Source organism: Seriola dumerili, unplaced genomic scaffold, assembly GCF_002260705.1.
Source record: "Seriola dumerili isolate Sdu_G_001 unplaced genomic scaffold, Sdu_1.0 BDQW01001821.1, whole genome shotgun sequence".
NCBI lineage: Eukaryota > Metazoa > Chordata > Actinopteri > Carangiformes > Carangidae > Seriola > Seriola dumerili.
The window spans coordinates 737,332-749,682 of record NW_019176076.1 but is presented as its reverse complement, the minus strand read 5'-3'; the positions used below and the strand labels follow the sequence as shown (position 1 = coordinate 749,682).

The following is a 12,351-nucleotide window of genomic DNA, read 5'->3' as shown; positions in this document are numbered from 1 at the left end:
ATCTGGCCCAGATCCATATTTGCTCCATACTGAATCCATAACAGATCTGGCCCAGATCTGTATTGCATCAGGTCCAGATCCATACTGGAGGTATTTCAGGTCATATATTTTCTATCCATCTTACAGAGACAGGGGAAAAGGGAAAACACAGGGGTTGTTGTTTTCTTACCTCCAGGGTGCCTCAAACCTAGGCAGAGTGTGAGAAAGACAAAACACATGACCATGCTTTATATTTCCCCGTGAGTATCTATATCAAGTATAGAAAAAAAAAGTCTTTATCATCCATGCATAACTGGCTGACCTGGAAAGGCTTATTCAGTCATAAGTGAGGTGCTACTGTTAACTGTCATTCAGGATGGTTAAAACCAGATGACATACAAATACCTTGAAAATCAAAAACATGCCTAATCCAAAGGGTATGCTGTTTCCATGTCATATATTTAACTTTCTATCCATCTTAATGAAGATGCGTGGCATGTCAAAAGGAGACAAGGTCATAGTAGACCTCAGTCTGATTGACTGGGGATCAAAACAAGCCTTATGTACAAGTATTTGTTTCCAGATGAAACAAATTGCAGGATAAATGTCACTGGTGGAGACAAACTCATAAAATACTGCTTGTCCAAGCCATATGTTTTCAGCATGGCAGTAGTAATACATGCTAATTAACTGACAGAAGCACATCAAAGGTAAAAACATTTATTTATAGCGTAGTCCGTTGTATACAATGCATCCTGATTACAATATAAGCTAACTGAAGGTCATAAATAGAGTTCCAGAACAGTAGTGTTGAAGGCCAACACTATTTTATACAGGTCTGCCAATATGGTAAACAATTGACAAGAACAAGCCATTATACCACTAACAGGAACAGTAAGAATCCAGTTATGGCTAAAACACTGGGTGGAATCTTTATTGTTGATTAAATAAAACACTTGCAAATTCATTCAGCATAGACCAGAAAAAACAAAACAAAAAAAAAAAAACTCAAATCACAACAAAGGAAATTATCTGATAGACTGATGAATGACACTGCTAGTTGATTTGACCATCCTGTCTTTGGCCTTCTTCTTAACAGGATCCACTTCAAAGCACTTCCACAGGCGAATAGTTTCGTCTCCAGCAACAGTCGCAATGGTGGAGCAGTCTGGGCTCAGAGTCAAACTGAGAACTCTGTCCTCGTGGCCTAAGATAAAGAAAATGAATAATTAGGCCAACAGAAAGCATAAATTACAGGAGTATAGTTCACTAGAGTTTTCCTTTAAAGTAAAGTATGAATGAGTAGGCACAGTCAGTCCAGTCTTAAGTTATTTACCAGCAAGCTCTGCGACTCTAGTGAGAGAGGGATACTTCCAGATAACAACATTGTTGTGGGCATATCCATGGGCAGAGACCAGCTCCTTGTAGTTGGGTGCAAACATCAGTGATGAGATCTGAAATGCAAAATCATTCATGCATGCTGTCACCTCCAAGTTAAATAAATTCGTAGACCAAATTAAGAAGTACATTTTCTCAGAATTATCATTGAAACTCAAGGGTCTAATCGTGTGTAATTACCTGGGACTGAGTGTCAAGTGAACTGATGCAGGAGCCGCTGTTTACATTCCAGATACGGATGTGACGATCACTGGTACCACCTCCAGATGCAAGGATATTTGGCTGCCATGGACACCAGGCCAAAGCCTACAATAATAACATCCAAAGTGACAGTCACATTTAACATATCTATGGCAGAGAATGCTTATGTCAAGCAGTTACATGTCTTCCCAAATTCTGTTAGTATGAGTAATTTAAAAAAATAAATAAATAAATAATAAAAAGGTGCTCACCTTTACAGCTCCTTGATGTTCACTCCAGCAGCGGACCGACTGGCCGTCATTGCTGGCGCTGCCCTCCTGCACACGGGGCCAGACACACACCAAGTTGTCATTGCCTCCACTGGCCAGGTATCGCCCATCAGGAGACCACTTCAGCCCGCACACCTCCTGTGAGTGACCATGGAGTGTGAAGATGTGATGGTCTGCCACTCTCACATCATGATGGTGAATGTGTCCTGATCTAGAGCCACTAGGGGTGGACAGGAGAGAACACATTACATCTGGGTCCAACAAAATCAAACCACTGGAATTGTTTTTAAATCAGAGGGGTAAAAACAAAAAACACCGTACCTGGAAAGAACATAGTCATTCCAGCTCAGGCTACCAACTCTAGCCGTGTGGCTGGCCATGCTGCGTAAACGCTTTTGGTTTTCAACATCCCACAACTAAAAAGAGAAAAAAATATATATATATATTAAATACAAAATCAGTTCTTTGGGAGTCATGTGTCCTTATGAACTAAAGGGGTGTGTTCATCACCACACTGACCTGAACTTTGCCATCACTGGTGCCAATAGCAAGATAGCTTCCCTCTTTGGTCCAGGACAATGAGCAGATGTAGTCCTCCTCACGCTCCAGCTTCATGAGAAGAGTGATATCCCCTTGACTGGCATCCCACAGGTAAACACTGTTATGAAGAGCCACAGCAAGAATGTTTCGACTGCTCCAGTCAAACAGATTCAAATCTGGGGAGGAAGAGAAAAAAAAAAAAAAAAAAAAAAAAAAAAAAAGGAAGGGACCCAAATGAATACTTGGTCGTATACTGAAAGAAATCCATTATTAAAAATCTTTAGATTTAGTATAAAAGCTGATGTTGGATAAATTTCATCCTCAGTGCTGTGAAACCAAGATGTGATAAGTTATGCATACATTGCACCAAATAAAATACCAACATGCATGAATGCTATTAGGAAACACTTTAAATGCAAAGCCTACAGAAATCATTTCGAAGCTCGGGAGCGTCCAAGATTCTTTCAGGCGTTGAAGATATGTATCTCGTCTTTTTGGTTGAAGCTGGAGTTGCACCCTGACTGTAGAGGACTTTCAAGTTGTTTTGATATCCTGTAAATTAGACAGATCATTTTTAACAATCCTCACTTTCTATATTCATTCAATATTCTTGCCATGCATGGTGTTGGCATGCAAACATCCTTACCCTCTGGTGCATTCAGTGGTTTCCCTCCAAGGTGCAGGATCTTTGCATCTTCAATGTTGTATCCATTCAGTGACATAGACCAGGCTTTCTGGTTTTCCTTTAAGGACAGATAGCTTTGCTCAATAAACTGCTTAATTTACAAGGGAATCATAAAGAGATGCATCCAAACAAAATCTCTTACTGATGTTCCTGTTGCATTGTTTGTGTCCACTGGCTCATTCTCCTTTGTGAGCAGGAAACTTGCCACATCCATTTGTTTGCTGTTTCTGACGGGAATGAAGCGGTCGCCTCCCATCTTAGAGGGCGTTTGTTTTTTATTTTTGCCTACAATACAAAAATATATATATTATATGCAGGGGTTAGCATTTGCAGTGATAACCGCACATTGTTAGCACTGACGTTGCATGAATACAATGGGCACACAGTACCTGGTGTTTTGCTTGGTGTTTTTGATGAACTTAGCGACACATTGGCAGATTTTCCAGGCGACAAACCGTTCAAGGCGGATGTGTTTGATGAGCTGGCCTTTCTTTGCCACCTCGCCATGGGAGCGTTTGTGATGGGCATATCCAGCTTCAAAATACTGTGGATGTCGTTCTCAAACCCAAACTGCGCCATCTTATCCAGGTTTTCACACGACCTGGAAACCAGGGCAAACAATTATTAAAGAGCGTTGATCTGATGTGCAACAGTAACGGACCAAAATTGAATTTAAGGCTTGTTAGCAAGACCTCCGAGGTAACGTTAGCACTACTTTAAACATTGAATTTCGTTTTAAGAAAATAACGCTAGCTAAAATCATTTTCGCAGTTACCGGGGTACGTTAACCCAACGTAATAAACGCAGTAAACAAACACAAGTTAGCATCAAATTCCGTAGCATTAACAACTTTAAGTTTAATAATCGTCGTGTCGAAAACCAAAAGAAAACCCCACTGAATACCTAAATCAAAAGTGGACCTTTTCCGCTTCAAAATAAACAAACTGAGCTCACCTCTTTCAGAAAACGTGGGGTGCACAGGAGGAACTCGGGCCGTTCCCTGTCTTCTGCCTCTGCAGTTTGAATTCAGCGAAAATGACGCCACACGGTTTAAATGTCTGAAAACGCTCCGGTGATTGGTTCGCACTGCTATGGTAACGTTTACGAATACGTTAATGTGATTGGTGGATGAGGATTCCTGTGAGTTCAACGTCTGAAGAAAACTTTCCTCCCCTAAAAAATCTATCGCCATCTACTGGACAAAGATGATGTCAGGGTAGGGAAGAAGCTGTGTGACGTAAAAATAAAAACTACATCAGTTTACATTTTCTGAGGACAGATTTAGTCAGAGACAGAGGATCTTTGATTTACTGTAGGTTGCTTTGGTTCACAGTCAGTTATTAAATGCATTTTATTTGATTATTGGAAGTTTGACCGTCGTAATTTGCAAGACATATAATCATAGGCATTTTAAGTATGAAGTGAATCCTCTATAAGGTACCTTTATTCAAATGTATCGCTCTGATTTTAGCAGGGCATTTCCAAAACTTTCCCTCGCCCAGAATATTTCTTCTTTAATGCATATCTGCAATATATTGTTAGTGGTGCATAATTTAACCTATCATAAGCATTTTATTAGACACTTTTGGATCCAGTCATATTAGACTGCCCTGGACTGGTTGCCATAATGAGTATTACTTGGTGATAAACTGTCAAATTATCATAAAGAAGACATTTAACAAATGGTTGAATCATTCACATATTCACTTCATGTTAATAGGTTGAACTTTACATGTTTGTTCACGCATTCAAACATTTGAGGCTCTCCTTTGTCCTTTACATGACAAATTAAATACAATTGAAGACTAAATGCTCTTGCCATAGTAAAGCTAAAACCAGAGACATTATCAAGTCAAACAAAGCATTTTGTTATATGGTCTTTGATCTGTGACCAAGAGTGATTATGATTAGGTATTTTTCTGTTCACTAGATTAATAGGATTAAATTATTGATCAATTACACCTCGTTTCATATTTAAAGAGAATAATACAGGTTCTGTGAAATATAAAATGACAGACTAACATCTGTGTGAATAAACACAATTTTATCACTTTAAAGAGAGCATTTTATTGTTCACATCTTTGGAGCACCACAAAGGATACATGCTGGCACTACACAGACCCACTCAGCAGCTCAAATGATACATTATATTCCTCTACATTACATTTTAGAGACATTCTGTCTCTAAAAATTATGTTGAGAAGATTGTACTTCCAAAGATGCAATCACCCTGTCCAGAATAAAGAATCTGTTGTCCTAATACAACAGATTAAGATAACTTGACACAAGTGAAAAATATAACAATAAAAAAAACATGCATAAAAGTATTTTTAATTAAACATTTTTTAAATTTTACATGAACAGGAAAGAACAAAGAAAATCACCGTATACAGCAGAATATCTCAAAAGAAATGTGAAAACATCAAACCAGGAAGGTTTTTCAGACCTTGTGCATTGCTGCAGGCAGTGGACATATTTATATTGTGTGTATGCATAAATATTAAAAATATACACAGAGTACCACTGTAAAGTGTGATACATGCATATTAAAGTGCATATAATACTGTGGCCTGTAACTCAACAGTGTAGCAAGGGTTTGAAATGTCACACTGTCAACACAGGTCATATCAGTAAGTAGACGTTCAACAGCAGAAACAGAGAAGAGAGCTCAAACATTAGCTTGTTACGTAGCTGTGCTCTGAATTACAAGGCACTGTAGCCATCGCCTTTTATTTCTGAACCCTCTTCAGTCATGTCTTTTGGGTAATGTATTATGGAGCCGAGAACCCCTGCAAACAAAAGAGCACAGAATAGTTCTAACATTCATTACTGAGTAACTATCAAGTATATAAAAAAGTTTTTATCATCCATGACTAACTGGCTGACCTGGAAAGGCTTAGTCAGTCATGAGTGATGTGCTACTGTTAACTATCATTTAGTGATTCAGGATGGTCAAAACCAGATGACTGGCACACAAACGCAAAAAACAAAAACATGCCTAGTCCAAAGGGTATGCTGTTTCCATTTCATTACTGAGTAACTCTATCAAGCAAAAGGAAAGAAATTGTTTTAGATTTTTGAACCACTTCAGGTCATATATTTTCTATCCATCTTACAGAGACAGGGGAAAAGGGAAAACACAGGGGTTGTTGTTTTCTTACCTCCAGGGTGCCTCAAACCTAGGCAGAGTGTGAGAAAGACAAAACACATGACTATGCTTTACATTTCCCCATGAGTATGAGGCACCATATCAACAATCATGTGACAGGACACATAAAAATCAAGCCAAGTTATACTTCATTCTATGAGGTATTCAACTGAGGTAGTACACTCAAGGAAAACATTAAATAGTTCCTGCTGTTAATTGACAATATGAAACACAAGACTGTTCCATTCTTGAAAATCAATCATTTTGCTGTTTCATGAAGGGAGCTTTTGAGAATGTAACCGATTAAAAACTGTAAAACTTCATTTATTATTATTATTATTCAAATGGGAAAAAATCTTGTTTACTCACCCTGGTTTTTGGAGAGGAGGAGGCTGATTATGATTAGGCCGGTAAAAGCCAGGACTGCCAAGATTGGGATCAAAATCTGAGGCAAAGGAATCCCTGGAACTAAGAAAAACATTACAAATTTGTAACCTGGCTGCTTGTCAACAAAACTGGTTACTGTAAAACATGTGCAGCCTGTATGTGGAGATGGAGTGCAATCACGGGGAGAGAGTGGTGTTTTTCCTTAGTATCACCTTTTTTTTTTTTAAAACACACATTGCCTTATATGACTGAGAGTCAAAGCCATCAGCTGCCTCCACAATCCACAGCCACCAGCAGCATTCAAGCATTTTTTCCTACTTTTCAACCTTTTCAAAGTCAATACTACCAGAGAACCACAGCTGGGGACCCAGGACAGATTATCCAACCTTGTGTATTAAGTCTGTTATCACCAACACTGTAGTGAGAATACAGTGAACAAATGAACAATGTAGAATGGATAGATCCTGTCTTGCACTGAAGTTGCCCCCGATTAATCACCACCTAATCATGTCACAGACACACTGCTTTTATTGCGAGTCATTCAGTTTGTTTCAAAATAAATGCTAATAAAAAAGACATCTGAAGACGTTGCCTTGGACTCTAGGGAAACTGGATGGACATTTTTCTGTATTTTGTGAAATATTTTCTTAAATTTAAGACTAAAATCATGGATCAATTAATTGAGAAAATAATCACATAAATCAACAATGAAAATAAATCAAATTTCAGCCCTTGTGTATACCCTATTATTCTTATCATTTATATATTTTCATCATGATTTTGGCTCCAAAATACCATTATATATTTTTGTCATGTTCAAAAAGACGTTCCTGATCTGGTAATTTGACTGTAAATATTGGCAGCTGGTGGCCACAGCACAAAACTGAAGTATCAACAGTTGGCATATCATTATTTAAAAAAAAAACAAATTAAAAAAAAAAAGAGGATATGCACTAGGAGCTAAATAGCACCTCCAGGCAAAGTACTTCTTACTGGACTCCACAACTCTTAAAGCTTGATAAGGAAATTTTTACTCAAAAGCCACAAAAGAAAACATACCTGGCTGCTCCTCTGAAAGCTTCAATTCTCTCATTAGCTTGATGCACTCCTCTTGAAGGCGGCCTGCCCTTGCATACTGCACCTCCTGGTCCCACAAGACTTTGAAGGCAAATGCTTGTGGTACCTGGGTTGTCCATGTGTCATTGTGGTCCAGAGTCAGATAGGGCTTTCCATCATAGAAAACACGGTCTGCCCAGTGTAACTTAGACCCCTCCAGTATGCATTCACGAGAGCGACAAACAGTGTGGTTTCCTATATGGAGTGAGATAAAGGCTATTAACAAAAAGAAAAAAAAAACGTCTGACCATGGCATCTGATCCAAGTCATTTCATTTATATGTACTGTATGATTATTTTCTTACTTAGCACTGAAGTCTGGTTGACACTGATAAGAGTCAGAGGGAGCCCATCAGTTGAAATGCTTTTGATAATGCTGTTGAATTCCTGGCTTGTGCCAGTAAGAGAGACTCCATTGAGAAGCACCTGCTCCTCGACCCGCTGAGCACCCACCACTACCCACTGTTGGACCTGAACTAAGACGGTATCTAATGGAAGACAACCAAAATACATGCACTGAGAAAAAAGAAGGCAGACTCAAAATGTTGCAGTAGGCTTTGAGTCCCTGTAGGACTTTTTTTCAAGTAACGTAACAGGTGATGCAAAATAGTCTTCAAATGTAACTTGTGCTGAAAATGCTCAAATCCTTAAGTAAAAGTAGTAGTAGGTCTGAAACTATGTTAAATTGGTCATGTCAGTAAGTAGTTCCATCTTAAAAATTGTACTTGGGGAAACAAAAACAACTGTAAAACCAAAAGTAAAAGCACTCATTCTGATGCATTTTGTGCATGTGGATGTTGCATTACTAAAGTAAAGTAATTGCAATTGTCAAATAAATATAGTGAAATACAAAGTACCATCTTTGCCAGGTACCCCTGTGCCATCTAATGTATTCACATACAACACCGTCTAAACAGAAAGGTTAATTATTAGTTATTATTATTAACGTTAATTATTGGGAGGTTTTAAGTTAAACCAAAACCTCTCTGACAGCGTCAAAAACGCAACACTTAGTTTAGACAAGATTTATTTCAGGGACATTACATTGACATTTTGTTGGTGTATATGATTGTGTCCAGTTGTAGAATAATCTATTATGATTCCATGAAAAGTAAAAGAATAAAAACAAAGTCTTACCAAACTGAATGACTCGAGGGTAAAGCAAAACAGTAGTTTGTTACTTTTCACCTACAATATGAACATCATCCACCAGTCTTCTTAACATTTGTAAAGGCTAAATTAACGTAGATGCGTTAAACCAGTAAAACAGAGTAAAACTTTTCAGATTTGTGTTGTTTTTTTCATAAACTACTCTACTATCAACCCTGGAAAGTAATGCAATGCAAAGAGACAAGCTTCTTACCTAGTGGAACAGGAAAAGCCTGTGATAAGTGGAATAGCATGAGCACAAAAATGCCAAGACGATGCATTTCTAGTTTTACTTGCAGCTCAAAATTCAGCCAGTCTTCAACCGTCAAGGAAGGACAAAAGTCTCCAGTTATAAATAGACAGGATTGTTTTAAGCCATTTAAGCGTAACCAGTGCGCCAGTAACACATCACATCCAGGACAACAGAAGACAACGGGAGGACTCAGCTCCTCACTGACTGCAGTGCAGAGATCACTTTCGCTTCGACAAAGTTAAATGTACTCCTGTCTCGCGTCCGGTTGGCTAATGTAGCTGGCCCGTGACTGGTAACTCCCCACCAACAGATCCTGTACAGCAGGGCCATGCCCCAGACCCACCAAACACGTGTCAATAGCTGCTCGAGATGGCAAGCCTACTAACCTATTGCCTAACCCCAACAGGTGATATTAGTTTGCTTAATCAACTTGGTCACCATAGTAACAAGTGACCCTCCATCATGGCAACGGGTAATGACAGAGCCGCAATAACAGGGTTGTTTTGGCATTATTTAGTATGCCAAAGCAAACTGACAATGTAAGTTTGAACAGTAAGAACAAAAAGTCTAACATCTCAGCACAATATTACACTGGCCTATACAGCAACTACCTCAGTAGAATAAAATACCATGACAGGCTTTGATTCGAAATAGTATAACATTTAACTATATTTACAGAATTAAACAATTGTTCAGCATAATGAATACTTTTAATAGGCTACTTTAAGGACATTTTCCTGAAAATTACTTTTACTTAAGTAGGAGTTTGAATGCAGGACTTTTAGTATTGGAGTATTTTCTGTGTGGTATTGACACTTTTACTTAAGTAAAGGAACTGAATACATCCACCACTGAGGATGACTAAGTATTTGCCTAAGGCTATTAAATACAATGTTGAGGAATTTTGTCCAAATTCTGTTTTATGTTACTTTACACTATTCACCTACATTTCAGAGTGAAATATTGTGTGCTTTATTTCTTACTTTTCCTCCTCTTTGGTTTTACAACTCAGAAAGGGGGTGGATGAAAAAAGGTAATTTAAAAACAAAACTGACTCACAAACAGGGAAAGCAGAATTCAGAAAGCGCAGACAAAACACAGGATCAAAAGTGAAAGCATTAGGTGGAAATTCAGAAGGAGCAAATCAGACAAACCAACAAATTAGGGCAGGGCAAACAATCACAATAGCGAGGAAACTGGACAAAGACAGGAAATAAACAAACAGTGGATACACAAGGTAAGTATTTCAAAATAGATAGGAAATAAACAGTCCAAACATAAAAAAGTCCTTTCAGGGCAGATCATGACGGCATATCTTTAGAAGAGCTGAGCCTCATGACTAGCTGGCTGAGAGCTCTTCCCTCCATATTCTCCCCGAAACACATAGGAGCCAGAATCTCCAGGTTTCAGGTGTTCATATAACTTAGGCATTCTTTTTTGGGTTGTATTAAAGCTCTGCATCCATTGTTTCTTGTGTTTCTGTGGAGAGAATTTGATTAATTTGATTAATTTTGTTAATAATGTCACATTACCTCTCAGGGGTGACCCTGAACCTGCACAGACACTGGAAACCACCGGAAAAAAAATATGTTGATGGTCTTCTCATCCCTGGCTCTGAGCATGTGTAACACTGCTGTTGGTGATGCTCAGGGCCAAAAATTGGCTATACAAAATGTTTGCAAAACTATAACTCAGTGTAGGCTCAAGATAAATTCATGAGGACTTAGTCCATCCATCCATCCCCATTACCCATTCTGGTTTTTGTTTTGAAAATGTTAATAAGTAAATTTTACTGCTGACTGATGCCTTGTCAATTATTCCATGATATGTAGTGTCCAATAATATTTAGCCAGTTGCCCAGTTAAACATGCATGTTGTCACTCTAGATCTTAGTAAGCAAAAACCTCTGGTTCTGAACTTTTTCTTATTGTTACCCTGGCCAACGAAGTCTGTTGTTTTTCACTGGTCTGATAATAAGGAACATCCTGCTCATCTCTGTCTCTCAGCCTGCTTATCCAAATAATAGGTCAAGTATGAATTCTATTGTATGTCCCTAATTTTATCATATCTCATGCCTATTTTCACATAAAAAGTTTATGTTATCAGAAACAAATGACATAGGAGCATAATAATGATTAGATATTTTGAGCTAGTATCTACAGTATCTATTAATCTACTGCATGTGTGTGTGTGTGTTATGTGCACATATAAAGTGTTCCATGTCATGTCATCAAAAGACCTTTAGACTAAGTTCCTCTACAGGCATAATCTTAAACTGGAAGGTATGCAGGACAAATGGAAAGTGGATGTATAAACAGTCTGCTGTGAGAGAGCAGGGAGACTTCACAGAGAGAGGGGATTTTAGGAGTCAGGCTGTTTCCTGCTTTTGTAGACTTTGCTTTCACAAACTTGTGATCCTGCTCACTTAAAATAATGTGTTTTTGTTTTCTTTTTTAGTTTTTTAATGTATATGTACAGTATCGTCCTTATATATTGTAGTTCTTACCAAAGTCAGCCATGGTGCTGGATAAACATGCAGTGGAAATTAAAAAGTGTTTGTGTTCAAAACTGTACAATGATCTGAACCAATAAAATACTAAATAGAGAAAAAAAGAACAAACTTTGGGATGGGATAAACTTTGGGACTAGAGATACCAGTTGAACTTTTACTTAAGTGAAATTAGTAAAATTATTATGTATTTGGCAAGTTATGAAAGGAGTGACAGTACTCATAATGCAGATTAGCACCCTTCAGAGTTATATTACTTTTTAGAGTATGTCATGGGATCATTATGATCATGGTCAAGGTGGAGCTTGTTTTACCTAGGCCTACTTCTTCTATACAATACTGGATAGTCTAATCTGTAATAATGCATCATATTTTATTTGTTGATCAAATGTTATGTATGTAAAATGTTAATCTGTTATCATGGACGTATTATGAGAGAATATGCCCCAGTGCACTAACATGTAAAAGCTGACCTCCAATGTGGGAGCTCCAGACTGAAAGACACACAGCAGCTTTATAGCTGCACTGACTGCTCACAATTTTGTGTCTCTGTAGTTATTTGGAGTCTCTTTATGCTATTTTTATATCCCTTTGTACTCATTTTTGGTCTTGTTTTAATTGAGCTCTATGCCTGTTGAACAAGACATTTAGCAGTTACTTCATACAGTGACTTTAGCCCAGGAGCCCCATGTCCTCAGCCTGTGTCTGGTAGACCTGC

The 12,351-nt window shown here is 38.1% G+C and overlaps 2 protein-coding genes across 2 annotated transcripts; both read right to left on the bottom strand.

Moving 5' to 3' along the window:
* Window positions 1–713: 713 nt before the first annotated feature.
* On the bottom strand, window positions 714–4,095 carry cdc20 (cell division cycle 20). Its single transcript, XM_022768753.1, has 11 exons — window positions 4,027–4,095; window positions 3,462–3,673; window positions 3,215–3,357; window positions 3,034–3,130; window positions 2,814–2,939; window positions 2,367–2,563; window positions 2,169–2,263; window positions 1,830–2,067; window positions 1,558–1,683; window positions 1,316–1,433; window positions 714–1,186 (listed from the first exon to the last, which is right to left on the bottom strand). The coding sequence occupies exons 2-11, from the start codon at window positions 3,649–3,651 to the stop codon at window positions 1,008–1,010; spliced, it is 1,509 nt and encodes a 502-aa protein (XP_022624474.1). The 5' UTR covers window positions 3,652–3,673; window positions 4,027–4,095; the 3' UTR covers window positions 714–1,007.
* A 1,292-nt stretch (window positions 4,096–5,387) lies between these two features.
* LOC111238964 lies at window positions 5,388–9,414 on the bottom strand. Its single transcript, XM_022768704.1, has 6 exons — window positions 9,086–9,414; window positions 8,028–8,210; window positions 7,667–7,918; window positions 6,590–6,688; window positions 6,234–6,251; window positions 5,388–5,861 (listed from the first exon to the last, which is right to left on the bottom strand). Exons 1-6 carry the CDS (start codon window positions 9,150–9,152, stop codon window positions 5,776–5,778), a joined length of 705 nt encoding a protein of 234 aa, XP_022624425.1. The 5' UTR covers window positions 9,153–9,414; the 3' UTR covers window positions 5,388–5,775.
* Window positions 9,415–12,351: the final 2,937 nt, after the last annotated feature.

Bases quoted from the DNA above. Each gene is read 5' to 3' on its own strand.
- cdc20 (XM_022768753.1), bottom strand. From the start codon at position 3,651: ATGGCGCAGTTTGGGTTTGAGAACGACATCCACAGTATTTTGAAGCTG. The intron at 2,264-2,366 runs GTCAGTGTGGTG...TTCTCTTTTTAG, and splicing joins CCAGTGATGGCAAAGTTCAG to TTGTGGGATGTTGAAAACCA. The intron at 2,068-2,168 runs GTACGGTGTTTT...GTCCACCCCTAG, and splicing joins AATGACTATGTTCTTTCCAG to TGGCTCTAGATCAGGACACA.
- LOC111238964 (XM_022768704.1), bottom strand. From the start codon at position 9,152: ATGCATCGTCTTGGCATTTTTGTGCTCATGCTATTCCACTTATCACAG. The intron at 8,211-9,085 runs GTAAGAAGCTTG...GTCTTCCATTAG, and splicing joins GGCTTTTCCTGTTCCACTAG to ATACCGTCTTAGTTCAGGTC. The intron at 6,689-7,666 runs GTATGTTTTCTT...TGTTTTTCTTAG, and splicing joins GCTTTCAGAGGAGCAGCCAG to TTCCAGGGATTCCTTTGCCT.